The following is a 27,959-nucleotide window of genomic DNA, read 5'->3' as shown; positions in this document are numbered from 1 at the left end:
AGCAAGTCGCCCCACACGCCCCCTCTCGAGAGCCCCAAACACCACCCAAGGCACTCCCACGCCCGGTCGGCCTTCTTCGTGTTTCGAGGCCATTAGGCCCCAAGAAAATTTCCATGCGAAGAACAAGGACTTGAATCGGTGCGGAGCGCTCTGCCACCTCCTTAGCGAGACACCCCCGCATCGTCAGCGTGGGAAAAACCAGCCGAAAAGCCAGGAGTGGGTGGGAAGGTGGGGACTGCGTGCCAAAATGCAGTTTCGTGACCGGCGAAAGGAGCTGACTGCGCCTTGTAAGCGATTCCCATTGCCTAAAAGCTTGTAAGCCAGTTTCCGGCTCCGGCTGCGACCACGGCTAAAACTACGACATCGACTCCGGCTCAAGCACGAAAACTGCAGGGAAAGTATAGGTTTTAGGATCCCAAAAAACATATATGTCTGAAAAGTCCACACTGCTAATCAGGAAACCGTTGAAATAATAACCAAATTAGGTGGGCAGCGCCCAAAGGATAGGCTTAAATATCTTAAAGCTCTCAAGGAAAAAATTTATCGAAAGTACGGGTTTTAGGACCGTGAATAAGTATTCTACATTAAAATAATAACCATATTACACGGGCACTTGACGAAAGGATATGCTTAAATATTTTAAAGCTTTCAAGGAAATCAAATCTGAAAAATAAGAGATCTGAAAATAAATGGAAATCAACCAATGGAAATAATAACAAATGCGTGGGCTTTAAGTTCTCTTTTGCATGACATTGTCCATGTGTAGACTTTGTTTTGTTTTATTTTGTGAAAAACGTTTTAACTAAGGCTAATCATAACCAACTAGAATAACATAAGTTAATAATTTATTTAAACGTTTAGCTAAGAACTAATAATCAATAAGCGGGTGTCGGGGCTTTGTTTCATTTTTTATAATAAATAACGAAAAACTTCAACTTGAAACATGGAACGACCCCGAAGGGATTTCCGTCCCCGGGGGACAAACGGGTTAACCTGTCCCCGCCTGGGGGCCGGAGAGGGTGAGGTGCGTCCAATCCAAAGATGGTTTATGAACTAAAGAAAACTTAAAGGTTTTTATTTCATTTCATGAAAACAAAAAGTAGTAAAACATTAGAGAGCGAGCGTAAAATCATTACAAAGGTAAAGTAAATTTAAACGTGTTTTGTTGAACAAAAAAGGAATTGCTTTTTGTTTCAAGCTTGTCTTGTAGGATTTCCATGGAAATGAGTTTTTGTGGTATTTTTTTGTGCCCTAGGGAGAATTCTTTGTCTTTTGTTTGTGTTTTCTGTAGGCTATTAAGCTAAATTAAATAGTTAAATTAAATTAATACAAATCGTTGTGGTATAAGTGTACATGCTGCTGAGTAACATTACCAATAAATTAGGGGTAAATTAAAAGTAAGAGTACGATTCTAGTGCCTTTCTCCAATGCGGCGAGCCTATTAGCCTATGTAGCGAGTCTAGCTTAATAATTTCAACGTTGCTCAAAATGCTGAGAGGTCAGATCGTCGCGGACCTGACCGCCTTTATATCTAGTATAGCCTAAGTGTGGAACATGGAATTGCTAGCTGTATCGAAGATCCTGGCTATCTAAACTCCCGGGGGTTCGATTACGCGAGGGGATCTAGCAACTAGAACTAGTTTAGGTGCTAATACGTTGGGTGGTCTTGAGTGCTGCCCTCTAACTCTCCTCTAAAAATTAGTTGATGGTTCTTTAGCCTATTTAAACTGTAGGTAGTATTAAGGTTCCTCAGTCTTCGCAGAGATTTCCGGTACAAGTACAACTGCTCTAGTTAATGATTTGTTGTGTTTTCGATGGTTGTTGTAGCACTAAGCTGGGCCTGTCAGCGGACGACGGATGGTGCCTAACAGGTCATGAATGGCCTGGATGCCGCTGCATACAGGCACCGTTAGGCGCTCTCCGTCTTGACCACCAGGGGCATGGGTCCTCCGAGGGTCAGGCCCGGCTGGGACTTCTGCAGCAGCTCCTCCTGCAGCAGGCTCATCGGGTTCATGGGCAGGCCCATGTTGAGACCCATTCCCATGCCCATGTTCATGTTCATCTTCATGTCCAGCAGCGGATGGGAACTGGGCGACTTGGGCTCCTCCATTCTCTCGCCGCTCCTGCGCGACTCGCGGCTCTCCCGGCCTTCGCGTCCTTCACGGCCTTCCCTGCCCTCCCGCGATCCACCCCTGGAATCGTATCTCGTGTGGGTCCTCATGTGCCGGGTGATCATGTCCCGGCGACAGGCGGCGTACGGGCACTGCGGACACTTGTAGGGCTTCTCGCCGGTGTGCGTCCTCTGGTGGGTGGACAGGTGGTCCGAGCGCGAGAACACCTGGCCGCACACCTTGCACGTGTACGGCTTGACGCCCGTGTGCAGGCGCATGTGGCGGGTCAGCATGTCGGAGCGGGCGAAGGATCGCCGGCACACGTCGCAGGAATAGGCTTTGGCAATATCGTTAGCGGGATTGCGGGACTTGTGGCGCGAGGCCATGTGCTTGGCCAGGCGGTCGTGCAGCGAGAACATCTGGCCGCAGGTGGGGCAAACGTAGGCCACATCCGAGCCGGGAGGCATCTCCTCCACCACCGGGGAGACGTCCAGGTTGTAGCGCCATGCCACCGTTTCCTTTGTTGTGGGCGAGGCCACATCGCCCTTGATCACCGGCACTCCCACCGTGGTGGTGGGCACCTGGGAGTGGTGCATCTGCTGGTGGTGCAGCGGGTGCAATGGCATCTCCATCTTGATCATCGCTGCAGCCGCCGCCGCAGCCGCTGCATGGGCAGCGTTCATGGCGTTGGCATACGGGGAGTTGGGCGGTGGCTGGTGGTTGGGCGTGGCAGCGGTGGTGATGGGCATGTGGCCGGAGTGGCTACTCGAAGCCGGCGAGAGGGCACTCATGCTCTCCAGACTGCTGGCCGCACTCAGGGCCGGCGGTGGTGGCATCATGACGGCGGAACGCGACTCCTGGGAGGATTTGGATCCGGACTTTTTGTACTTCTTGGGCTCCACCTCGTTGCGCATGCACAGATCCAGAGGACGCTCCTGGGGCGGCGGCATGGGCTTCTTTTCGCCCTTCTTGCCCTTGGGCTTGGGACTAGTGCGCTTCTTGGTGGAGCTGGAGGTGGTTGTGGTGGCCACACTGTTGCTTACCGAGGATTCGCTGCGCGGCGGCGAGGGAAGCGATGGCGGAGGTGAGTTATTGGCCAGCAGAGCGTGGGGCAGCATGTGATTGGAGCTGCTCTTCCGCTCGTTGGAAGTGGGCGAAGTCTCCGTCTCCGATGCGATCGAAGAGGGGGTGTGCTGCAGGGGCGAGGGATAGAGATCAGGACGCCGGCGGAACACCTCATTTAGATACTTGGTGTGCAGGTAGTAGCCGAACAGAGGAGACGGTATCGGGAAATACCTATCGTAGGGGCTGGGGATCTCAGTCTTGATGTCCACATGCAGCGGATTCTCCTTGTTCAGCGCCGGGCTCTGATCCTGGGGCAGATTGCTCTGGGCGGCCTGCAGTTGCAGAGGACTCATGCTGATCCTGGGGCTGTCCTGATCGTTATCATCGCTGTGCGACAGCTCGAGATCCTCGCCGGAAATGTCCTCGTTCTCGTTGTCCATTTCCGGTTCGTTCTCCTCGTCCTCGCTGACGGGCTGCTCGCTCTTAATGTACTTGCCAGCATCCTCCTCCCGCTCCTCCTCCTCTTCGTCGGGTATGGAACCATCGCGATCCTCTTCATCCTGTTCACCGTCTTCGGGCAAATCCTCCTCCATTTCCATGGGTTCCGCCTTACAGGCCACACCATTCGAGTGGGTCTCGTTGTTATTGTTGTTATTATGGTGGTGCAGCTTGTCCAGCACTGCCGAGAGGCGCTTGCGCTTGCGCTGCTTCCACGGCACCACTATGTTGTTGTTGGCCACACTGGCCTGATTGTTGTTGTTGGAGTGGTTGGTGGCCACCGCTGCAGCCACCGCCGCAGCTGCGGCCGCCTGTTGGTGGAGGCTGAGGGCCAGCGGCAGGTGGTGCTGGTGGGGGTGGTGCTGGTGCTGCAGGGCGTGCGGATGCGGATACTGCAAGCCACCGTAGTGGGAGTGAGATTGGGCAGCAGCCGCGGGCGCAGGGTACATGTGGGGCAGATACTGCTGCTGCTGCTGGTGATGATGGGGGTTGAAGTTCAGCAGCTGCGGCGGCGGTGCCGGAGGGGGGTGGGGCAGGGGCATGTGGTGCGGGTGGTGCTGCGGCGGCTGCTGGGGCGGATTGTGCGGATTCGTGTGGTGACCATGCCCCATGGGGTCGGTGCCTTCTGCCATCGTCATGAGGTCAACTTTTTGCGGCTTCAGCGGCGGCTTCTCCTGCGGATTGGAGGCTTCCGGTTGGGTCGGGGATTGGTTCGGGGAAGGGGGGCGGTTCTCCAGTTGCTGTTGTGCTGACCTTGGCAACTCCGGCCACAAGTGATCCAGCCTGCGGGGTCTGGGATTCTTGCGGGCTACCTGGCGAGACTGCAAATAAATGGAGAGGAAAATGCATAAAATTAATTATGGTCATGACAATGAATAGTTTCTGTTAAAAATTAGTTGGTAAAGTATACGAAAATATTAAAAATTAGTGTTGCAGATTCAGGGGAGGCATTGTAGTATTTATAATCACCATAAAACTTACTCAACGATAAAGACATTTTCAGGTTTCTGCAACCCTAACCTAAAAAATCTGCCCTTGATGACTCGACAGATTCGCTGAAAATTTTTTATAACACGCTTACCAAAAATTAAGTTTTCAAATCAATTAAGCATAATTCTTAACAACTAAAACAATTAATTCTTCTGCCCAATTCTTTATTTAAACACCCACCACCATTTTTTAGATCTTTTTCACAAGTGTAAAAGAAAACGTATCACTTGGGTTAGTAAAAGACAATCACAAAAATCTTGTTGTTCAAAGACGGGTTTTGTTTCCGAGGTGCTTTGTAAAATTTTGGATTTCGGAAGCTGAAAATTTAGCTTTCTTCCGGGACGAAGACAAAAACTTTCTGCGAGGAGAAGAACTCCCTCTCGTTTTAGGTCGGCAACGATGCAGATAGTCGTCTCCCTCGCACTCGATACCTTAAACGCTTGTCACGCCTAGCGTTGCCAGATCGCGAAGACTCCTACGCTTACGTAATTGGATTAGAACCGTCAAATTTAGGCGAAATAAAAGGAAAATAAAACTAAAGACATGTTTCTGGGAGCAATCAGTCAAGCATCAAAATGCAGCAATTTCCCCGGCATCCGCTTGTGTTGGCTTTCAGTCAAACAAATAAATAAGATAAATTTTGTGCTGAAGCTGCCAAAAAGAAATAACGTAACGAGAAGACAGATGACAACAACGGCGGCGTTTACGCTGCGTTAGTTTTATGCGTTTATCCGTACGGATGGGAAAGGGACGGAACGGTTAGATGGAACGGCGGTGGAGAGGAGTACAGTATGGCCCATAGAGGACTTCGGGGCGGGAGTTCGGGTACAGTCTCCAGTCTCCAACTCCCGCTGTGGGAATTTTTATGGCGCTGCCAGCAGATTTTATGGCGCTCAAAGTTTATGGGGCCTTTGGATTTTGGCGCTGCCTTCGCCTTGACCGGCGAGCACCCCCTTTTCGCCACCCCCCAACCCCATCCGCCGCCACCTAAGCTTCTGGTCAGCGAAATCAATGAAGGAACGGAGACGGGATGGAACGGGCGACAGTCCTGGGCAGGATCGCATCGCATCGCATCTCGCCGTCTGGCGCCAACATTCGCAAATAATTAAAAGTTACCACACACACCAGGAGCGGGAGCAGGGGCGTAGGAAGGCGGGCTGGTGCTACTGCCACCGAATCCAAAGGCAGTTGGCTCGGGAAAAGGACAAGGCACCACAAACGACAACGACAACAACAACAGCGAGCGGCACGTCTGGAAGGACGTTTGCTGCATTGCGCTTATCCTTGTGATATATGAATATTGTGCACACACGCACGTAGCTGCGATATGGTGGTGTAAAGCAGGGGTGGTGCGGGGGGTGCCAGGGGGTGGAGGTGGTGCAGCAGGAGCAGAACGAAGCTTTGTGCTTGTCTGCCATAAGCCGTCAGTTTACGGTGGGGCTCTCAGCCGTGCACTGGGAAATAACCCTTTGCGAACTAAATTATACAGCAAAAATATCTTAGTATTTAAAAAAGTCCCCAACCTTATTAATAGAGTTTAAGTGGTTTTGTTAGGCTGAAAGTTATAATACACAATTTTTGGTAAGTGCAAATATTTTAATAAGTTAGTGCAAATAAAAATAGATTTTGATAGTTTAAGGTATGCTATTTCTAAACCAAAAATAAAAGATGCTTTCAAAGCAATTCATATTGCGAAACTTTTATATGTGTAAAAAAAATGGTTACAACCACACGATGCTTTAGTTCTAGCTTTATAAAATGTGTTATTATTTAGATATTGTGTGTGGTACGAAAATATACCCTGACAGTCTCCCACTTTCTCACAGTGCACTCGTTGGCGCTGTCCTTCTGTTGGCAATTTGCGCCTACAACCGAGAGGCATGGGCGTGGGGCTCTCGGACTAAGAGCAAGGGGCAGCCGGAGTCCATGTCCTTAACGGTCACGTGTTTGCTTTACGTGTTGAGAAAATGAAAAGAGCCGGCTGCCCGGACCCGTCTGTTTCCGAGCCGTTGCTGTCGTTGGGCTGTTGGGCTGTTGGTTCGCCGGCGAGCCGAGGAAGAGGTGTTGATGGGCCAGCGACAGGACACCTGTGTCCAGCTGCTCGACCCCGGCCTCGCCGCCCCCTTTCACCTTTCACCTCCTGCCAGTTAGTGGCTTGCTATTGCCGTTGTTATTGTTGTCGCATATGTCTGCCCCCTTGGTTTAATGGAGTGCGTGTCCTTTGTGCTGAGCGCCCCCTTTTTTGCCCCCTTTAAAGTTGTCTCAACTTTTTCGATTTCGCAACTTAAATGGAAGCGGTCCGAAAGTTTTTGCATATCATAATTCATGTTCTATTTCCGGGAACAGGGTCACCACCCGTCGCGCCTCCCCCCGCGCTTCATTATCCACCCGAAGGGCAATTAATATTCTTAATTAGGGTAATTAAACAGCGCAATGCTGACAACTATGCGAAAAACTTTACACCAGCAAATGTGGCCAACGGCATTGGCGGCTTTTCCTGCTTTTCCTCCCCGCCCAACTTGTTCCCACTTCTTTTTCGCTGTCCCCCATATATACCCGAGAATAAGTACGTATATTCATAAAATAAAGCGAACAAAAAGCTGAAAAAAACATAAATTTTCACGCCAGTCGTCGAGTTCTGCTGGGTTCTCCAAGGTTCCGCCGCTTTGGGGCCTTGTTAGCACGCGAAATTGGGGATCGGATTCGCGCAGGAGGAGCGGCGGGCGAGTGTCGAGATTTTTGATTTATGGCTGGCGGAGTTTGGATAAACACAGCCCTACGTATATCCGTACAAATGTCCATGCCCTTGCCAAGTGTTAATTAACTCGCAAAAGAAGATGCCACTTGGAATCGATCGGCAAAGTGAACCGAAAGGGGTTACCAATCATGACCCATAAATGGGTCAGGAACCATCGGATCATTTATGGTGTTATATGGTATAGTCATTACCATCATCATCGATATAATAAATGTAGTAGATTATTTTAGAAAGGAGTTTGTATAAAGGGTACCCCCAACTTCGTTGTCAAAACCCCAAGACTTTACTTTAGTTCCCCCTCCATTTGTGGGACTTTTTTGGCAGGGCGAAAGATTACATAATGGGAGACGGGAAAAGACAAAATGGACTTGTCAGGCGATGGTGGAGATGGTGTGAAATTATGCTAAATGGAGTGTTAACTCTTGGCCACGGGGGGAACGGCTTAGTAAGTGGCCGAAAATAAAACGGAAACGAAAACCTTCGAGCAATGGCAGTCGCAGATTTAATTAGGCTTTTTCCAGAGTGTAAACATGGCGCTAACAAGTCGCCAGCTGAAGACCAAAAGAGCGGACAGCGAAACATGCTTGTAAGCAAATGTTTGGCAAAGTGGAACGGCGAATGCCAAGTGCTCGTAAATGATCTGAAAACCGAACGCTGAGCGCGGAAAGCCAAAAGCTGGAAAAGTGCAAGCCAAGTGCAAAGTGGCTGCGACTGAAGACGGAAAAGCGCTGCTTAATTACGCCAAACAACGAACAATAAACAACGAACAACCGCCGAACAACGACGGCAACAACACTAGGAAGCGCATTAAATGGCGCTCATTTGTTGTCAACAATGGAAAAAATGAACAAAACGAGAACCCAGATCTGCCAACTCGGCTTTGTTATATCGCTCTGCAAAACTGCCGAGTGAAAACTGAAAATGTGCAGTGCCATGGAAATATGATTCACGGCCAGTTTTCGAGGCAGTCCAACAACCATATGGGCAACCAAAATAGTTGTTATAATTAACAAAAAGGGGGTGAACTTTCGCGAAAGGGAACCCCAATTCGAAAAGAGGGTTGAATGATGAATACCCAAGCAATAGGACCCCTTCTAATAAAGTAAACCTATCATTATTTTCAGTGTTCATGAAGTTGAAAGTTCCTTGAGTTGGTATTAAAATAAAATTAAATACTTTTAGAAACATAAGAGAACTGACATTATATATAAGATATCTAAGATTTAATATATTTTCATCATATCATCATGAAATACTCGACCATCCCATCCAGGTAGAAGCACCATTTAGGACTCGTTTATTGTATGAACCATTTATCAACGGAGGTATTCCCGCTGAGTGACCACTGTATTTGCCTGGCATTTGTCACGCTTATTACACACAGCGAAACTTGACGAAGTCTTGCAGTAGCACCCGTCAAACACATTTCATGCCCCTCCTTTGGGGGCCGAGAGACGCCGCGATAAGCCTCGTGCCATGTGCCTCCTTTTTAGACCCCCAAAACCCCTTTGAAGGCCCCCGTGCCACAAGAGCGACGACAGTGCGCAGAGCTAAGCAAATAAAATTGCAGAAATTAAAATGTAAACAATTTGTTGGTGCGGCAGCCGTTGCCGCTGCCGATGCCACGCCCCTGTCGGGCTCCCCCGCCCCCACAATCTCCGGGGGACTGTGGCCATTAATCTGGCAAATGTCTCTGACGCCATTTAAGCCACACTTCACTGGAGTTTACTTCACTTGTCTTTGGCCGTAATAAACGACATCATAAACATCAGCATTCAACGTGATATGCATTGATAATGGACGGGCCTTCTGGGCGGAGAAAGGGGCTGGGGGTGCTGGGAAGGGGGCTCGGAGCCCCAACTTCAATCACAAGTGCAAAGACAACACCAGCCAACAGCAACAGCGCGCTGCCCGAAGCAAACAAAGCATGACGGGGCAGAAATATGGCTAATAAAATAAAACGCCATTTGCTTAGCCACGACAACGAACTCAACTGCTCATCAAACGAGAAATAATAAAAAACGAGAAGCAACAACGCGGGGAAAACTCTTTTTACGCCTACAACAATCGCCGCTGTTGCTGCTGCTGCTGCTGGTGGCCAATGACAGCAGCAACATGTTGCTGAGCCCGCCCCCGCGGCAACACGGGCTCGCAACTGGCTGGAAAAGCTCTGGCTCAATTGTTTTCGCTTGTGAAAAACTCGCTGGAGAATCCAGGGAGTTCGGAGAAAAATTAGCGGGAAAAGGCGGCCTTGGAAATGCCATTTACAAGAGCAGTTAAGCCCATACAGCCCATACTACAATAAATATAGTTAACTAAAATTAAATCTCATTATTTCATCATTTGCAGTTAAATATTTTAGAAAGACCAGCTTACTCTTTACGCTGATTGTGTTAGTAAAACAATTTAGTTTCAACCCTTTTCGAATGTCAACAAGTCTCTGATCTCCATTTTGCCATACACATTTCAATATAATTTCTACATGCTGCCTGCTCCCCCGCCTTACATTGCCCATGAGGCCAACTCATTTATTATAACTAGCTTGGCTGCTACTGTTGCTCGTTGGTTTTCAATTGGAGCCCCGACTGAATGTGAATCTGGGCCTCAATGCGAGCTTGGCGCACTGCAATTAAAATGATCACTGTAATTTGAAAACGACTGCGAGTTGGCCCGGACCAAATTTGACGTCAATATGTGAGCTAACGATATGCTAATTAGTTGCCACTGCTACCGCAGCCGTGGACTCGGACTCGGACTCGGATCATTAATTAAGAGGGGCTCTGATCTGGGGATTGACGTGGTTGCAGGTTGCAGGTTGCAGCCTACGCCACCGCTGGCCAAGTGGATAATGCCAGATAATGGCGATTTCCTGCCACCAGGCCAATTGTTGCTGCCGTGCCAAGGAGCAACAGCAGCAGCAGCAGCACAGCAGCAACACCCGAGCAACATGCTGCCCCTGGCTGACCGCAGCTTAAATAAAATTACATTCAAATTCAATTGTAAATGCATTTTATCTGTTGGTTTTGCTGCTGCTGCTGCTGCCGGGGCTGTAAACTGCAATCATGTTGCACATTTTTCTCTGGCAGGCCGAGGTCCGATCTCGAGTCCCCAGCCTAGAGACGCAGACGCTGGCCTTTTACAATCAAATGTAATTATTTTTGCAATATACACCTTCAGCTGCTTTGGCTGCCTTTGCAGCAACAAGTTGCTTAGCATACTTCCGTTTGAGCCACAAAAGGCCGCGCCCCAGAACCCAGAGCCTGCCACTGCAACCTGGAACCATATAACTCGGGCCCGGGCCAAGGGGAATCGGGATCGCGTGATCAAAGTCAATTTAGCTGCGATATACAGACACATTTGTTTTGCTGTTGCTGCTGCTGCTCCCGCAGCCACTTCTGTTGCACGTAGGCCGGCCCAACGATCCTGTCGTCATCTGCTGCTGCCGCTGGTGCAGCTAAATTAAACCATTGCCGCCTTATCGTTGCCGACTAACAGAGGCGCCTAAAAGGGCCAAAGAAATGGGGAAGGGGCTTCAGACGAAATAAAAATAAGTGCAGAACAGGTTTGCACACGAAATTGCATCACCCTGGTCACACTTTTGAAAGTTGCCTTTGTAGGTTTAGTATTCACAGTTTCAAAAATATAAGCTGATCCCTTAATTTCATAGGCACCAAGGAGTTATTTATAATTTAGTTGGTTAGTTAACTGGGCGATCACAAAGTTGCCTTAAACTGTAGATCGGTCACACTATTTAAGTTTTACTCCCACTTTTCATAATTGCTTCCAAAGCGTACTGAATTTCTGCCGCTGGCCACACTCTTTAATGTGGCACTTCCTCTTTCTGTTTTCTATTCTTGGCTTTGGCAAATGTTTATCATAATTAGCCACACGATTTGCTGCTTAATCGCTGCATTAACATAAATAGCAGAAAAGAGCTGAAAACGGAGGAACTAGCAAGAAAAAAACAACCTAAAAAATCGCCACAAGCTAAAAGTCTTCAGAAAAAATGGTTTCTTTGACCAAACTAAAGATCCCTGGCTCATTTCATGCTAATTATATATGGCCGGGCTAAAATGAATGGCTGGAACGCCCGCCATTTTAGCCTAGACTAGAGAAGCGCGCTTTGGCTTCATTTGGAGTCGGAAATTATTTAATTTTAACCTCTGGGGGCCAGCAATCATCATTAAGCACGGGCTCCGAATGCCGCATGTTTGTTTTTTCTCTTTGCCTTTTGTCTTTTACTTAACGTAGGGTTTTTGGGCAAAAGGTTTTGGGTCAGCGCCAAGGGGGCAAACCTCCGAGTCCGCCCACTCCACCTTCTCCACATCCGTTCGGCCCCCTCCAGTTCGTTTATCAGTCAAAAGCTATCTTTGCAATTAGCCTTAAACGCTTTTTGGCTCAACACGAGCCCCTCGAAAAGCAGCCGAATGCCTCGAAAGCCCCCGAAAACCACTGAAAATCCCGAAAACCCTCAACTGGGTCACAGGTCCGGCCTGTCTCATCCTCCGCCCGTCACATTATCAGAACGAAATTATCGTATATCAACCTTCGGCCGTCGAGAACTGCAGCGCCTGCATATTTATTTTTAATCATCTTTGTGAAAGCAGGTGAAATTTTGGCATTTATGAAAGTGCAGCCGCGTGACTCGGTTCGGTTTCGTATAAAAATTAATATAGATTGCAAGTGGGGATACGCAGCGGCAACGGCGGCGGCCACAGCAACAAGTTGAAAGTTTCTGAGCGTTTTGCGGCACATTTTCCCGTTTCCCGTTTCTTCTTCGCTTTGTGTAAAATTTATTATGCCAAAGGCCGATCATTATCGGGTAGCCAAATTATATATGCGCGCGCGCACATGATGCGCATTAAGGGTTCCCAGTTCCCAGCTCGCCGAGTGCAGTTCCCGTTCCCACTGGCCACATCGATCTGCCCGATCTGGCCGATCTGCGCGATCCTCGCAGGGATCTCGGTTAACCGCAGGCTCGCCGGGGCCAAAACTATAAAATGTCGCAGACTATAAATCCACTTGGGGCAATAAATTTCTCAAAATGTCAGCGCAGGCTCCCGCATTAATTACAGACTCGGTGCGAGTGCGAGTGCCAGTTCGATGTTGCTGCTGGGACACTGGAGCAACATATCGCCGTGTTGCAGGCACGCCAGCAACACCCGCATCTGGGCCCCCAGCTCCGGTAATGTGAGCCGTTCCGAAGCATGTAATCAATAGTTGTAACCACCGAAAGTGCACCACCACTGCAGCACCACTCCACCGAACCGCCGAGCCACTGAACCACCAATATCTTGCAGTTCTCTGTTTTCCGAGCGCTGTTTTGTGACCGCAAAGGCAAGTGCAAAGCATTCAATTTTTGCCCCGTTGACTGCAACAAGTTCTTTCAATTTGCGTTGCCAGGTGGAGTCGACAACAACAGCAGCAACAAAAACAAGAACTAAAATAATAATAACAACACGGGGAACAACAACGGCCAGCAACAGCAAGAACAACCCACAATTGCAGACCTGCGCGTGTTTTGGCTCGCATTTTGATTGCCTACAAGCCGTTGCTGTCACTTTGCATTATACCGGAGTCCAAGAGTCCAGAAGGGGCTTTTCAAGAGAGGGTCTAGGGGGTTGCTCCGGGCCCTGGGGGACCCGAGGGTCGGGAGGCCTTTCGACGAGCGTCAGACTTTGAAAAACGCGCGCAAGTCTTGTGTGGAACGCACTTAAAACACAGCAATTGGAATAGAGTTTATGGATCGATATCGAAAGGAAACCAAAAGAGAATGGATAAAGCGTTTTTATCTAGATGGAGATACTGGATTTACTTTTAAGAGTGAGGGAAAAGTGTCAGAAGTGCATAAAAACAAATATAGAACTCCTCGAAGAATCGTATTTTGATCAGATTAAAATATAATATCTATGAAGATAAGCCTTTTCATTTTATGAAACATGTCATATTGTCATATATAAATCCCATTTCTTCAAAACAAAAAGCCTTTGAAAAGCTTAGCTGAACTCAAACTCTTTCCTTGCAAAGTGCAGGCTTTCGAGGGCCATTTAAAACAATCTTTGTTGTCACTGAACACTCCGAACAGAGGAAAACTCGACGTGACAAGGGGTGACCTTAAGCTTCCTTGGCTGTTTCTCTATTCAGCCAGCTCCACGGGGAGGCCCTTGGAGGTCATTAATTTTCAGTGACCGGTCACAGTTTCGGGCTTCGATTTTCCTAGTGGTTTTACATTTGTCTCTTTTCGGGGCCCTGGCGCGATTAAAGCGCAATTATGCTGGGTTTGATATGTTAATTTCGCTGGATCGCTTGAAAGAACACACAATTATGCTGCTGGGACGGCTAATTTATGCAGCTCGTGTGAGAGATCGATTGATCGATGGTGGGACTCATCACCGGCAGGTGTTAATTGATTTCTTTCGCTGGTAATTTGACTCGTTTGTTTATGGGCCCGTGTGTCGTGTGTATTTACCGTTTGCGTACCGTTCCTCGGATCCGAATCCGAATCCGAATCCGAATCCCAATCTCAACTCAATTATGGAGATATTGTGGCGATGGGCCGATGCGATGGCGACAGATTTCGGGCGCACAAACAAGACCAAATCGACAGACTGCGGCGTTGTTCAATGGGCGCTCGAATGAATGGGACTGCGCCTCCGCTGCGTGCTGCTGCGGCTTTTCTCTCGGCTTTTTGTTAATTAAGCTGTATTTCATGCAGCTGACGGATTTATGAATAAAGCGCCACCGCCGACGAGACTTAAAAATCAAAACCGAAAACGCTTCGAAAAAATCGCGGAAAGCGAGCAAAAAACGCGAAAAGTCGGGCGCGCAAAAACATGGAAAAGCGAATGTGATGACACCCGAAAAACAATCCAGCAGAACGCGGGGCGTGTCGAAAGAAATCTCTTCTACTAGCCGCATTCGATGGATCGCACTTGGCCGGCATCGAGAGATCGGAACATTCGGAACATTCGGACATGTGGAACGCTTTTCTGGCCTTAATCGCCACTGGCCGGGCCAAGTCGCAAAGGTCGTCGCGTCTGCTGCCGGCCAATTGAGCTGTTGCCGTGCGCTTGTCGTTGACGTCATGTTAATTTTTTGTGTGTTGCCAACAAATGGCGATTTTTATGGTCAGGCTGCCAGCTTTTGGAGGCAGCATCGAAACCAGCAGTCGCCGCAGCAGCAGCTTCAGTGGGCAGCCTCGCCAAGTCGCAAACTCGCGACTTGCGACTGTCGCGAGCAATTAATCTTCAAAAGTGGCCAGGTCCAGCTGCACTGGCTCGATGCGTTGTATTTATTATTTTACGTTTTCGGTCCAACTCGCATTCGAGACGAAACTTTGCAATCTGTCCGGAGTGCTCAGCTTCACCCGCTTTCAATGGCAGCCGGCGACTCCTTAGGCGGAAGGTCGCCGAGACGACGCCCCCGCCAGTGGTGCACCTGCCCAGCGATACCAGAAACCACTCACGAAAGAGCCGATGGATCTCAGAAGTTTATAGATACTTTGAAGCTCTAAATATCATAAATACAACGCGTTTTCCTCACTCATTGTATGATGCATGTTCTTTTATAAATAATATTTTGGATACTTAAGGTGGATTGCAGGGTGCTTTATATATATATGCTAAAAATATATATTTTTTATAGAATACAGTTTGCTTTTTACGCTGTCTTAAAAATTTTCGAAGAAATTGAAAATTTTAAGATATTTTAGACGCATGATAATGGAATGCAAGGCAGCTAAACGTATTTTTAAAGAAGATACTTTTTTCAAATAACAAAAAATTCGTATATATTAATATTTTGGTAAATATAGTAAATATACTATGCCTCTTCTACTTTTTATTTAAAATATAAAAAACATTATTCATCTTTCTTCACTCTTTTTTTCCTTTCAGACAAGGTAAAGTAACTACATATTGATTTCAAAGATACAGATGCGTTTTGCCACCTCTGATTTTGGCGAAATGCAAGTTCGCCAAGAGACGAGACACCGGCTTGTGGCCAAGTTGGACAGCCCCAGCCGCACATGATCGATCTGAAGGGGATCTGTGGATCCCACCCTCCCCTCCCACAGCCGCCCTGCCTGTCCCCGTCGCACGCATTAAATTCAAAATGCGTTTCAGCTTTTTGTGAAGGTTGCCCGGCCAGGTGGAGTTGCGATCGCGAATAAAGCAGCCAGGCCAGGGTTGTCACTCGGAGCCGAAAACCAAGTGCGGCACAAGCCGCAGCAGCTGTGCGGCGAACTTACCTCTTTGATTTAGATGGTGGCAGAGTCCGAGCGCCGCAGATAGTCAGGCATATCTGGAAAAGGCAGAGCAGAGCGGGGAGAAAGGCGGTTAGAGATTTGAGATTTTTGGCGATGATGCAGCTATGTGCTGCCTTATGACAAATTGTGGCAGCTTGCTGGCGGAGCGGATTTTTCAGCTGCTAATTGCTGCGGTAATTAAAGCAGAACACAGCCGAGCGCGGAGATCATTAATCAAGCTGGAAATAGTTGGCAGGTTGGACAAAACTCTCGGCCCGCGAGCTCATAAATATTTAATGGCCTAGGCAAATACCGATCGATGCCGATGGTTCTCAGACTGCTTGGCGATTTAATGAACATTTTGGCCAACTTTTCGGAGGGGCTACCGATCAGTGGGGCGTGGGTTACGGGGTTACCCCTCCGCCCGAGAGACATTGATTGATTGAAGTGTTTTAATATTAGTTACAAAAGTAGCCCCCGAAAAGAGCGGTTACCACCCACAAACCCGGCCAAATTAAGTGGGCGTGTCGGCCACCGAAAAAAGCTTATGGAAGAGAGATATCAAATAAAAGGGGCTAAAAGCCGCCGCCTGATTGGCAATCGAAGGCAACCCCCACGGCAGCTGATTGATGGGGGAAGCGCTTAGAACTGTCTGCGATAAATTATAATTTATTTATTTTGTTCATTAATACAGTAGCCGCAACAACGGCGATAAAAACAAACAAATGTCAGGCTGCAATTGCGGCTATTGCCTTTTTTGGACCCGACAATTGCGGCTATTATTTGCTAATTATTTGAGCAATTTAAGCCATTTATAACAAGAAATGTCAACATGATTTGCATGGGGGCTTACTCAGTGCGGGTGCTTTGTTTTGGCGGCTAATTGGTGTGTTGCTGGCGTAGCTGCGACATGTTGCTGGCGGGTGCAGCCGGAGCCGAGTCGATTGCCACCTGTTGCAATTAGGCATGCAACACGGCGTGCTGCGGTTGCATGCGGCATATGACCAGCAGCAATGTGACCAGTTTCCAGCCAGCAGCGGCAGCAGCTGGGCGACCTTAGCAAATATGCGGCCCAAAACATAAAAACCAAAGCCAAGAGGCAAACCACAACCAAATCCAAAACGAGTATCTGTATCTGTGCCACAGCTGCGCAACTGGAACCGCTGATAAACTCTGGCTCCGCCTTATCGCACCCCCACAGCAACAGAAGCCACTCTTATCTCACGAACCTTGGCCTCTTCAATCTTCAATCCGAATCTCTGTGCGTGAACTGGACCAAGGCACTCGAAACTATTCGACAACGCCTACTCAAAAACACGGAGGAGAAGAGAAAACCGATCCGACAGCCCCAGATAAACATCGTTTTGTGTGCGTTATTGAAATTCGAATTTCAAATGAGCCTCGCAACAGGGAAAATCTATTTCAGTTTTTTCCCGGCCGCGGTGGGAACCTATTTTTCTTCGGTTATGGCATGCACATATCTGAAAACCGTTTGACTTTTGCAGTTAAACTTTCAAATGCAATTAGTTGCGGGCATAAATTACACAGAACCTCGGACTGACCACCGAAAGAGCTGCTATTAAAATGATTGCCAGCGAGGGTGACCCACCTACTACTCCTACAATCAACGAGGCGTGCATGCAACGTAGAAATTGCTGCCTGGCAGCAACATCGGGAGCTACACAGCAGCAACACACCAGCAGCAACAGCAGCAACAGCAGCAGCAGCGGCAGAAAATTAGCAGCGCGTGCTAAACAATTGCCCCGGGCAACAGTAGCTGCCACACAACACCACGCGGCACAGCAGAAAAACACATACCCACCCACTCTAACACACGGCCGAAGCCAGTTTGCATATATTGTTTTACCAGCAATATGGCGGCGGCACGGCAGCAACATCGCCGGCACAGCAGCAACTAGCAATGGTAATTGCAACAATTTAACGGTCTGTCGCTTGGCTCTGCGCTTAAGTGTACTTTTGGGTGCAGTGTCTCCGGCGAATCTCTGCTTTTTTGGGCAGCCTACAACTTAATCAAAAACTAATTGCATTTGCATACTGGGGAGATGCAAGAGTGGCTGCTGATTTTGCTGCTTCTGCGTAGGCCCCTCCACGGATGTGGTTTTCAACGCTTGGCTGTGTCAACTTTCAATCAAAGTCAACAAAAAAGCTGAGAAAAAAATCAGAAAGGCAACCCACTGTGGTTTACTATAGCCAAGCCCAAAGCCAGCTTCCTGGCCGGCAACCGCAAAAAACACCGGCCACAACTTCTGGCTAGCGGGTGCTGGCCATCTCAGGTGGTCAAGTTCTGCTCTCCGCTCAACCGTGGGAGCCTGGCCATAAAGAGTAAATTAAAAACACACACACATCGCATCGCTCGGATACTGAGATACTCGGACGCACAGATTCCTGGGCATACGCAGCTCACATTCTAATTTATAAGGCGGACGCCCGCGCAGGCTACGCACTTCTTGGGCTCTCTGGAGCTCTGCACTTCTGCGGATCTGGGGATCTGCGGATCTGCATTTCTGCACGAAAGCCAAAGGCTGGACGGGATTGCAGACTCCGCAGACGGCGGACTGCAGCCTGCAGACTGCGACTGATGGATCACCGTAGATAAGCGAATCTTGCAGATAATCGCATCACTCACTGGGAGTCGTCTCCTTCGGAGCCTGCTCCTCTGGCAGGTTGCAGGCTTTCGGCCCGGAGACATGCAATAATTTTCAAACAGCAGACTCCAACTCCCGGTCCAACTCGGAGTTACTCCGCCAAGATGATGATGCATGACAGTGACAGTGCGTTGTTGTTGCTGCTGCCGTTGCTGCTGCCGCTGCTGTTGTGTTGCATGACATTAAGCATGTTGCAAACAGACGCTGCCTCGCCAAACTGACAATGAGTCCTGCTGAAGCGAATTGTGGGTGCCTCGGAAATTAGCCACAAAGGTGGGGAGCAGCGGAAGGGGGCAGGGACAGGAGTACACAGGAAAAAAGAGCCTCTATATACTCGGCAATGATCATCTTGCAAATTTAATAATCCTTAAATGGAACGCTCAAATAAAAAAAGAAAATGTAGGCTCTACTGATAAATTATTTGCTCGTAAATATAATAATATCTATAATAAATATAAATATGACCTAAAAGCAATTAACAATCACCCCCGGTTTCTCTCCCTGCAGCTCGAAACTTATTTTCATGCTTCATCTGCAGAGAGAGGCAAAATAAGTTAAAAGCAAAAAGGGAATCTTTACAAGCGCAACGAAAGCTGAAATGTATTACAACTTCTACGGCATTCCCGGGCTTTGTTTAGAGCGAAAAAAATCAATTAAAATTCATAGCTTTTATGCAGGCCTCCATTCGAATGCTGTTGTTTATTTATTCTCGTTTTGAGGGGTTTTGAGGGCGGGGGAGCGCAGCTTCTTCTGCCCAAAAAGTGAGGCTGGCGCCAGTCGAGTTGAGCTGATAAAAATCACGCCGCAGCAGCAGCAACAAACTGGCCAAGATTTTCTCCCGGCCCTACCTGTTTTTCTTTTTCGAAGAGGATGTCTGGGGAAATGGGGGGCCAGGGGGGCTATGTCTAGCCACCGACGCAGTTGCAGGGCAACGTCAACGGGCCTCATCATTATCATCATTAAAATGTCAGTTAATAATTTCTACCTACCTTAAAACCCCTCAGCCGCTGAACTTTTTGGAGTAGTTTACAGCATTCGAAAGGGTTTCTGGTGTTTTTCTTGGCTACCTGGCGGAGTGAAGACGGCGTCTGTGGGTGGCCATCACCTCCACCCCTTGACCTTATTTGGGGCATTAAGAGAGCGAGAGAGAGAGGTGGATCCTGTCGAGTTCGTTGCTTGAGTCTTTTGTTTTTGGCGGCCGCGGCGGGGGAAATGTGAAAAATGCTCAAATTGCAGTGTGCAATTCGAGTGGCCCAAGCAGGTTGCCGCTGCCACTCCAAGCCGCGAGTTGCAAGTTGCTGTTGCACCTGCAGACAATTGCTAATAATTATTTATGCGGCCCAGGGGCAGCGCGCTGGTCTCCTAGAGAAGAGTGGCTGCCACTTGGCATTGGCTACTGGCTACTGTGCCACACCCCCGGCCCCTTTTTGCTTGGCTCATCAGGCACTTAATGACCAGTCGCCGTGGTCATCGGCCAATCCATAATTATACTGGCTTGTGTTCGAGCGAACTTCGTATGTATACCAGGCTGCAGAGAGCCGCATTGGTGTTTCGCTCGTTTTTTGTGGGTGGAGTTACGCCTCTGCCCTCGCGCCAGCGCTCCCCAGCTTTCAGTTTTTATTTAATAATATTTTGTTTCTTTATAGGCCGGAGCGACAAGCTTGTTTACAAGCTCCAAACATGCAACAACTTTAATGGTGGTCGGCCGAACGGCAGGCAAATCTAAGGAGAAAGAGATAGCCCAGGAGGCCGAGCTCCTTAGTGTGCTAGTGGCAGCACAATGCGGTCGTAAGTTGTGGCATTTTGCGCACTTCCTGTCGCCTGTCGACCGAAGTTCCTTCTGCATCCTACTCAGCTACATGTGGCACAGTCAGTTGGCTCCCCCACTTTCGTGAAAACTTTTTGCCACACGCACGCATTGCAGTTGTTTTGCATAACGCCTTAAACTGCGCCAAGTTCCCTAGTTTCTCTAGCTTTCCCGGCTTTCCCACTTGCCTGCTATTTTCCATTTCTGCCACTCGTACACCCCCAAAAGTAGTCCCCGCCATAGACACATTTAACTTGTTCGCCTTGCATGCGATTAGTTTGGTAATTTGATTGCGCCAGTATCTGTATCTCTGCTTCGAGTTAAGTTGTTAAACTTTGTCCTTGCGCCCGGCTGGGCCTTGCGTGCCGGCTAATTGAAAGGATTTGTGGGAAATAGTTAAGCCCCGCGACTGACACCCCCTTGCGCCCTTCTCCGACACTTCCTGCCCGGCTTTCCCGGGCCTGGGAAAAGACCTTCGGGTGCAATTAGCCGACTGGCAGAAAGGGAAAAGTGCAGCCTCATCTAATCTAATCAAAGGCAACGGCAGCTTGCGTAACAACTTCCGCTTCGGAATCTGCCCTCCGTTCAATTAAATCAATAACTGGCTAATCAGTTGCCTCTTCGATTCGGCCCTCTTTTCATGCTGCATATCCGTTCTGTGTTTGGGCCGCGGCTGAAGTCACGATCATCATCATTGTCATCATATGGGACTGGGCCGGGATCCATCCTTTGCCAAGTCATTATCCCCAGCCTTCCCCGTGCTTTGTTTGGCTCGGTTCTTTTATTTCACTTTTTCGTCTCAACTTGGCCCCTCGCAGTTTGTTCTTTTGGACCAGTTTGACAGGTGTTTTCTTGCCGCTGACTGAAGCCCGATTCTATGCGACGTCTGCGCCTCTGCGGCTGTTTATTTGTTTTGCTTAACCGTCGGTTTTAGCCCGGCTCTTGCTTTTGACCGGGTCTCGAGATTCGGTTTTGGTTAGGGTTTCGGTTTCGGTTTCGGGTCGTGTGGCGGCTTTCTGAATGCAAGCGGTTCTACTCGTATTCGTATTCGTATTCGTATTTTAAATACGCTCTGACATCAGAGCCCCACCAGCCCATGTGTCTTGCGGCGTGTCTTCTCCTTTTCTTCGTCTGCTTTAATTATAATTTATCTGACTTGTGCCTTAGTCGGCATCGACGACATCCAGCGTGAGCGTATCTCAAAGTTTTTGACTTTTATCTGCTGCTGAATTGATGAGTATATAATAAGACTTTATTGGTCGAAAAGCGGCTTTCAGGAATTTCCTTCAGTCAAGTGGAATGGGTGTCTCTCTGGCGATTCCCCGTCTCCATCTCCATCTCCATCTGAATCTCAGTCTCCTGTCGCCTGTCGTGGGTGTCGTTTCTCCGCCAGATCCTGTCCCGTTCCCGTTCTCTGGGCGAGCGTGAGAAACAATTCCTTGTGGTTTCTGTGGCAATGCATTTCTCTTGTTGCCGCTGCCACGAATTCTCCGAGTGAATTCAGCGAGAATTCTTGGAATTTCGAGACTTCAGCCCTTTGCGTTCCTCGGTTTTGCCTTTTTCGTTGTTTTCTCTCGGCTGTCGAATAAATTGCAAGCGGAAATCAGCTCACAGAACTCAACAGGCTTCCCTTTTCCTGTGGTCAGGTGAAGTCACTTAAAAATTCAGCAGGGGAGTGTATACTAGTCTAAGGCACACACGTGCCAGCTAAAAACAAAAAAAAAGAGACCGAGAGACAAATAGAAAACAAATAAACAAACAAGAAACACATTTGTTAGACGAAAGACGAAAGCCGCTGGAAATATGCATAAACATAATAATAACAAGTCATTTGCATATTCATCCGACATCGGATTGAAGCCTAAAACCATAAGTCAGGCATTGAGACCTAAACTTATTGGAATCACTCGCCAGATACTTAATATTTGTAGAAAGGCGAAAACTGTAAAAATAATCGCGCGACAAATTTATGATTAAACGAGTGTTGTGGCCCGCACACTCCCCCTGCATCGCGTCCACCTGCCCGGCTCCACCTGACCCATTGTGAGTGTCATCGATCCGCGCTCATTGTTTCGAGGGAGAAAAATCGGATTTGAAAAATGCCTTAGTGACACTTTTCCCCCGCCGCTTCGAGGCTTTTGGGAGGCATGGTTGTTGCCAGAGACAACAACAAAGCGGCTTACACTTTGTTTACAATGTTGCCCGGCTATTTTACAGATATTTCCCTCCCCGCGCCGGCTGCTGCGTCAATATTGATCCATAAATAACAGATCCCCCGAACCGAGGCTCAAAACTCCAGGGCCCAGGCCGAAAAAGCGGGGCCAGCTCGAACATTAGACGGCCGAAAGAAGAAGATCTGGCCGAGCGGTCACGTCTCAAGTGAAAATGGTTTTTAAGTGGGCAATGTCTAGTGAAAATTAAACTGTCCCCTGGGCACGTCAACGCCATCACCGCCACTAAGCCCCGGCCAAAAACTGACCAGAGCTGACTTGGCCAGAGATGAGCTGGACCAGCGGACATCTTCTGTAGGCCCTTGCAGCGGATCCCAGGGATCCCGAGAAGCCGCTAAAACAAAGGTGGAAAGGGGATGGTTGATGGGAAGAAAGGTACGTGGGTAGTAAGAACGTTCTGACACCCTTTGGTGGGATAAAATCACATAAGTAGAGCTTGCTAAAAAACTTTTATAATTAGCAATTGTTGGAAATGAAAACCAATTATTATTTAAAGATAACTTTTGGCTAGCCATAAATCTATATTTATTTCAGCATATGATAACTCTTTTGTTGGGAGTTTTTAAAAATCCATAAATAATTGTGTTATTTTAGAACAGATGTGTTATGAAGACTCCAAAGCTTGTGGGAGGTTGAGTTAAAATAACTGGTTACGATTATTTCATCATCACAAAAGCGAAATTTAAATTTTAATCCAGATAAGGCAATCTTACTATTTAAAATAGATTGCCCAAGAACATTTTTATATTCTATATTTTATCAAAATCGTGTAGAGCCCCTAATCCCCGCGAGAGACCAGGTAGCTCCCGAGGGAAGGAAGAAAAAGACCGAAAATCCAAAAGTGTCAACTCTAATTGCCTTTTGCTTGGCTTGTGCGCCGGCCTCTGGACCAGGTCCATTTCTTCCCGCCGAGGAGAGTCTGCGGAGCCGGGAGAATGCCGATGCAGATGCCTCCCCCTACCTGCGCCCGCCCCCGCCCCTGGCGAGTCGGGCTCTTTGGTCAACGCTGGTCGTCAAATATTTGAGGTTGACTTTGGCTTGCGCTTGCGCAAATACTAATAAAATTTCGGTTAATTTTTTTAACTCGACACGCACACACACTCGGCGGTCCGTCCGCCGTCCATACATACACACATACTCGTATTTTATTTATTTGCCGTTGCTGTTGTCGCGCACTTGACTGTAATGGATTTGTTGGCATGAAGATATTTCTTTATTATTATTCGGCCCTCTCGCCGCCGCTTACTTAAAACCCTTCGGAGGGACTTTCCTCCGGCCGAGTGAAATGACAAACAGCGGGGGCATTACATAAATTAGGCACTCGCCGCGATCTGGAATTAAAGTGCAATTCATATTTGAGATACTCGGCGGATTTATGGCCGCCATTAGCTCGGGGGTGGTGGCTGCGCTCTGGAAGTCCGGCAAGTGGAGCTCGTAAACAAACATTACAATTAAGTTTTATGCGACAGACATTTGCGCTTATAAACTCCGCGAAAATATTGGACTGGCCGCAGCGAGTTGCAGATTTCCAATTGGAAAACTGGCCCAAACCTGTTGCTGGCCAGCTCGCCGCATTTTCCACTTTATGAGCTGGCCTAATCAAAAGCAGCGACAACAATCGAAAGATCTGCTTCCTTGGCTGTGACTCAGTGGTAATCAGGTGGCTTTATGCAACGCCCGTAAATTTCCTAACTCGATCCGCCACCCACTGACCACTCCAAGTGCTTATCGGCCCCCCAAACTTATCGCCCGGAGCGCCCGAGCCACCCACTCAAAAGTGGGCGTCCGGTAAATAGAATTGTGCTTTCGAGGCGAGAAATTCATGAATTGCGACGCGCGCTGTGACGTAAATCGAAGGACAGATAGCCACGGATCGGGGGGCTATATGTGCGTATATAGCCGATAACAGCCGCTGCCGACCATGTGCGGTGGGTGGCCGCAATCGCAATCGAGCAATCTGCGCTCACGATTTTAACTTTGTTTTCGTTTCTATTTTCTACACCCGTAGCCAGCACTCCGCACTTATTCACATATACTTTTAATGCTCATTCAATCCGTAATCAGCGATCTATGTAGTCCAATGACGTTAATTGAAACTACTCGAGATTAAAAGTTGTTTTCAAGTACGTGCTGCGGCGGTGGCCCCTCCGAAAAATAATTCACTTCATTGAGGACTGCGTGTGGTTGCCTGATATGCCAAAAAATATAAATATAAGCTCGGAAAGGCCGCGGTGGGAACCCGGCTATCTGCGGCAAACCCCAGACTACAAATCTGCCGATAAAATTGCGGTTGGTCTGGGAGTATTTTGGGGCAGGGAAGATAAAGCAAGTGCTTTCTTATAAGCCTAAATCATCCCTTTATTAACATTCAATGAATGTCATTTGTAGGGACGTATATTAAATTTGTTTTCCGTTTCTGTTTATCGCCTTTGCACTTTGGAGGCTTATCAAAAGGAAATAGTTTCGAAATTAATCTTTGAAATTCTTTCACTGACTATAATAACCATACTCCGGGAGCAATAACTTCCTGTTATGAGTGGGTTCCGAAAATAAGTCTTTTTTGTTTGAAAGTGGAAAAAACACATTTTAATTTGGACTCCAGAAATTGTGAATTAATCCACATTTTATGTGGGGCAGAATGGCCATCGAAAATTCCGTCGTACTGGAGCCGAACTCCCCGCTAATTGGAGGGGTGTGATCCGTCTGCGACCGCTTTGATATCTCCTCCTCCGCGGAGGGCTCTAATGAAAAACAAAACGTTTATCAAATGCATGATAACGACGCAAGTCCAGGGCCGCCCTGTGGGCCTATCAGATGTCGAAGATGCCGGCCCCACCGCAGATCCCGAGGTGCTAAGTCCCGCGGCCACTGCGGCAGACATCGCAGTCTTTGTTTTATTGTTTAACGCAGTCCAATTAACATCTCCGGTGATCTGTCTGATTGTGTGTCGCTCTTAACGCACACGTGATGATTGAATTTTAACTTCAGCCCTGGCAACTGCGGGCCAAGAGCCGCAACCCTTTGAGCTGCGGTCCACCTCCACAACCCGGGCAGCTTTTCTGGCCGAACCAGGCACGACTAATCCAAATCAAATGGCTCCTCCAAATCAATTCGTTTCCAATCGTTTAAAGTTAATTAACGCGCCAGAATTTTATTTCACCTTACACATTCCTCTTTCGCTGCTCCCCAATCCTCCTCCTTTGTTCTGTTACACGCTTTTGTTTTGCTGTAAATTTATTTTATGTTTCTCCTTCGGCTTTTTGTTTTCTGTATTGTGTGCATTTTATTTTATTTGTGCTTTCTGTGTTTTTGTATTTTCTGGATTTTTTGTATTTCGCCCGACGTCTCAATTTCAATGCGCGCTCTTTTGTTGTTTGCATTAAAATTGTTAATTTAAGGCTGTGTCAGAAATAAATTAACCACTGAACCAGGGACCTTAAGTCGACCAAAGGGGGTGGGGTGGCTTCGGATTTCATTTTGCTAGGCGGCCAGGCTCCAAGTGCTTTTGTGTGGAAAATGCAAATTGCACTTGACTCCGGGGTCTGTGGTCGGGGCCTGAAAATGGCGTCGTGCGGGTGAGCCTCCGAGCGGCGAACCACCTGAGACACCTTCGCCAGCCCCGGCACCACCAGCCCGACCAGCACCTCTTGCACCGAAGGAGCCCCCGAGTGGCCGCCTGCTTTTTATGCCACATGCAGTGGGACAGCGGCAGACGTCGCCGTTCGTCATATAAGGTGCGGTGCGTATAAGTCAGCCGCGTTGGAGGAGCAGGGAAAATCACTCGACATATTGAGAAATGTGCAATAGCCTAATGCCCATGTAAGGCAGCACTTTTCATGGCAAGTTGCATTTATCGCCGATCGGATCGGAATCGGAATCGGTTTAGAGCGATCGATCAAGCGTTTGGCGTTTGGCGTTCGGCGTTTCGGAGACAGCTCGCAAACAAAGCCTCGAATTCGTGTCCAGCACTACTGACCAGACACAACAGCCTATGCTAATGGACAGGGGTGTAAAACATCCAGGAGCCATCGGAAAAAGGCGTCTTTCAGAACCCCGTTCTCCGGCCATCCCCGTCGACATGCCTTTAAATGGTATAAATTACCAATGAATGACATACGATTTAATTGCCCCGACTAAGTAGCAAGTAGCGACTAGCCACTTGCAGCCTGCCACTGGCAACCAGCAACCAGCAACTCGCAACTTATGCTGCATACAGATCAGTTGCTGCTGCTGCCGCGTCCGAGTTGCTGGAATTAATTAATATTGCACTTTTGAAGCGCGTGCATACAAATTTGTCAGCCGGCCGGCCAGCTCTGCGGCTCAGGTGTAGACAATTGGCATAGTTCACATAGAGAGAGTGGTCTGCTTTTGGCCAGGATGGGCAATTAAGATTCCCCGCTGCCGGCTGAAACTGGAGGTGGAACTGCCACCGGGGCTAAGGGTCCAACCTATCTGTCTATATGTTCCGTATGCTCTGTGTGCGTCAATTTGCCAGGCACACGATCTGCAGATCGGCGATGTCAAGTTGCCGCGGCGATTGACGTCAATATAGATGGAGGGAATCGGAGTGGGATGGCGATAATGACGCCTCTGGAGGGGCCGGTGCTGATACGAACCCATCGGATCGGTCCATCATTCATGGGTGCAATCGATGCATATAGCCGATTGCATGGCCCCCGATCTGATATTTCGCTGAGGCTATGGTAAACCGATCTCTATTCGCCACTGGAGCCGCGCTTCTGACACATTTTGGGCAAGCTGCTGAGGCGGCGTTTCTGCGTTTCTGTGTTTTTTGCCTGCCCTATGACTAAGCCGTCGGCAAATTGAGCGATCTCGCAAACTCACCTCTGTTTTTGTTTGTAGGGGGGATTATCCAAGCATTATCCAATTTTCGGCTTCGCCTGGGGGCAGACACATTTAACAAATATTTTTCGGGCTGCGTTGTGTAAACTCTAATTGCTAATATCAAAATATCACACTTTTCCTATGTATTTCATTTGTGCTTATGCTGCGTTTGCGTGTTTGGCTATTGTGCGTTTTCGGCTACAATTGATTTATATTGCTGATGGCTTGTAAGACACACACTTTTCACTTGGTTGCAACGGATTCGGCCAGTTTAGTGTTGCATTTGCGGGCTAGATACTTTAGGGTTTGCCACTAACTTTCGTGTTGCTGTTGCACGCGCGATCATTATTGCAGTTGCAGTTGCAATCGCTGTTGCTGCTGCCGTTGCCGCTGCTGCTGTCGTGTTTCGCGGTCTCGTCGCGTCAACGTGCGAATAACAAATAACGAAAACGTACGAAAAGATTTTCACTGCAAGAGGTTGGTTTTCCCGACGTGGCGTCGTCGTCGGCGTCGGCAGAGCTTCGGCAGCACCACCAACCGAACCACCGAACCAAACCACCAACCACTGAAACTCTCTTCGGGGAGAGAGCGCGCTGGAGAGGGAGAGAGTCGGGGGTGGGGGAGTCTGGTCTGGAAACGCACTGCGAAGACTTCGATTCGTTTTTGGGCCGAAAAAGACGCGTCTTGCGTCGTGAGCACTGAAGAATTCGCGGCAGCGCGTGCGGAGCGTCGATGAACCTGAA

At 48.3% G+C, this 27,959-nt stretch overlaps 1 protein-coding gene across 2 annotated transcripts; it reads right to left on the bottom strand.

Moving 5' to 3' along the window:
• Nucleotides 1-735: 735 nt before the first annotated feature.
• Nucleotides 736-27,959, bottom strand: LOC108028535 (zinc finger protein 1). 2 transcript variants are annotated; one of them, XM_017100431.3, is made up of 3 exons: nucleotides 27,217-27,959; nucleotides 15,671-15,723; nucleotides 736-4,495 (listed from the first exon to the last, which is right to left on the bottom strand). In XM_017100431.3, the coding sequence occupies exon 3, from the start codon at nucleotides 4,310-4,312 to the stop codon at nucleotides 1,910-1,912; it is 2,403 nt and encodes an 800-aa protein (XP_016955920.1). In that variant the 5' UTR covers nucleotides 4,313-4,495; nucleotides 15,671-15,723; nucleotides 27,217-27,959; the 3' UTR covers nucleotides 736-1,909. The 2 variants fall into 2 exon arrangements, with proteins under 2 accessions (XP_016955920.1, XP_050741831.1); XM_050885874.1 differs by lacking the exon at nucleotides 27,217-27,959 and adding an exon at nucleotides 19,323-19,342.

The sequence above is a fragment of the Drosophila biarmipes genome, chromosome 3L (assembly GCF_025231255.1).
Source record: "Drosophila biarmipes strain raj3 chromosome 3L, RU_DBia_V1.1, whole genome shotgun sequence".
NCBI lineage: Eukaryota > Metazoa > Arthropoda > Insecta > Diptera > Drosophilidae > Drosophila > Drosophila biarmipes.
Note: the sequence above shows the minus strand (reverse complement) of the source record. Positions and strands in the feature narration are given on the sequence as shown.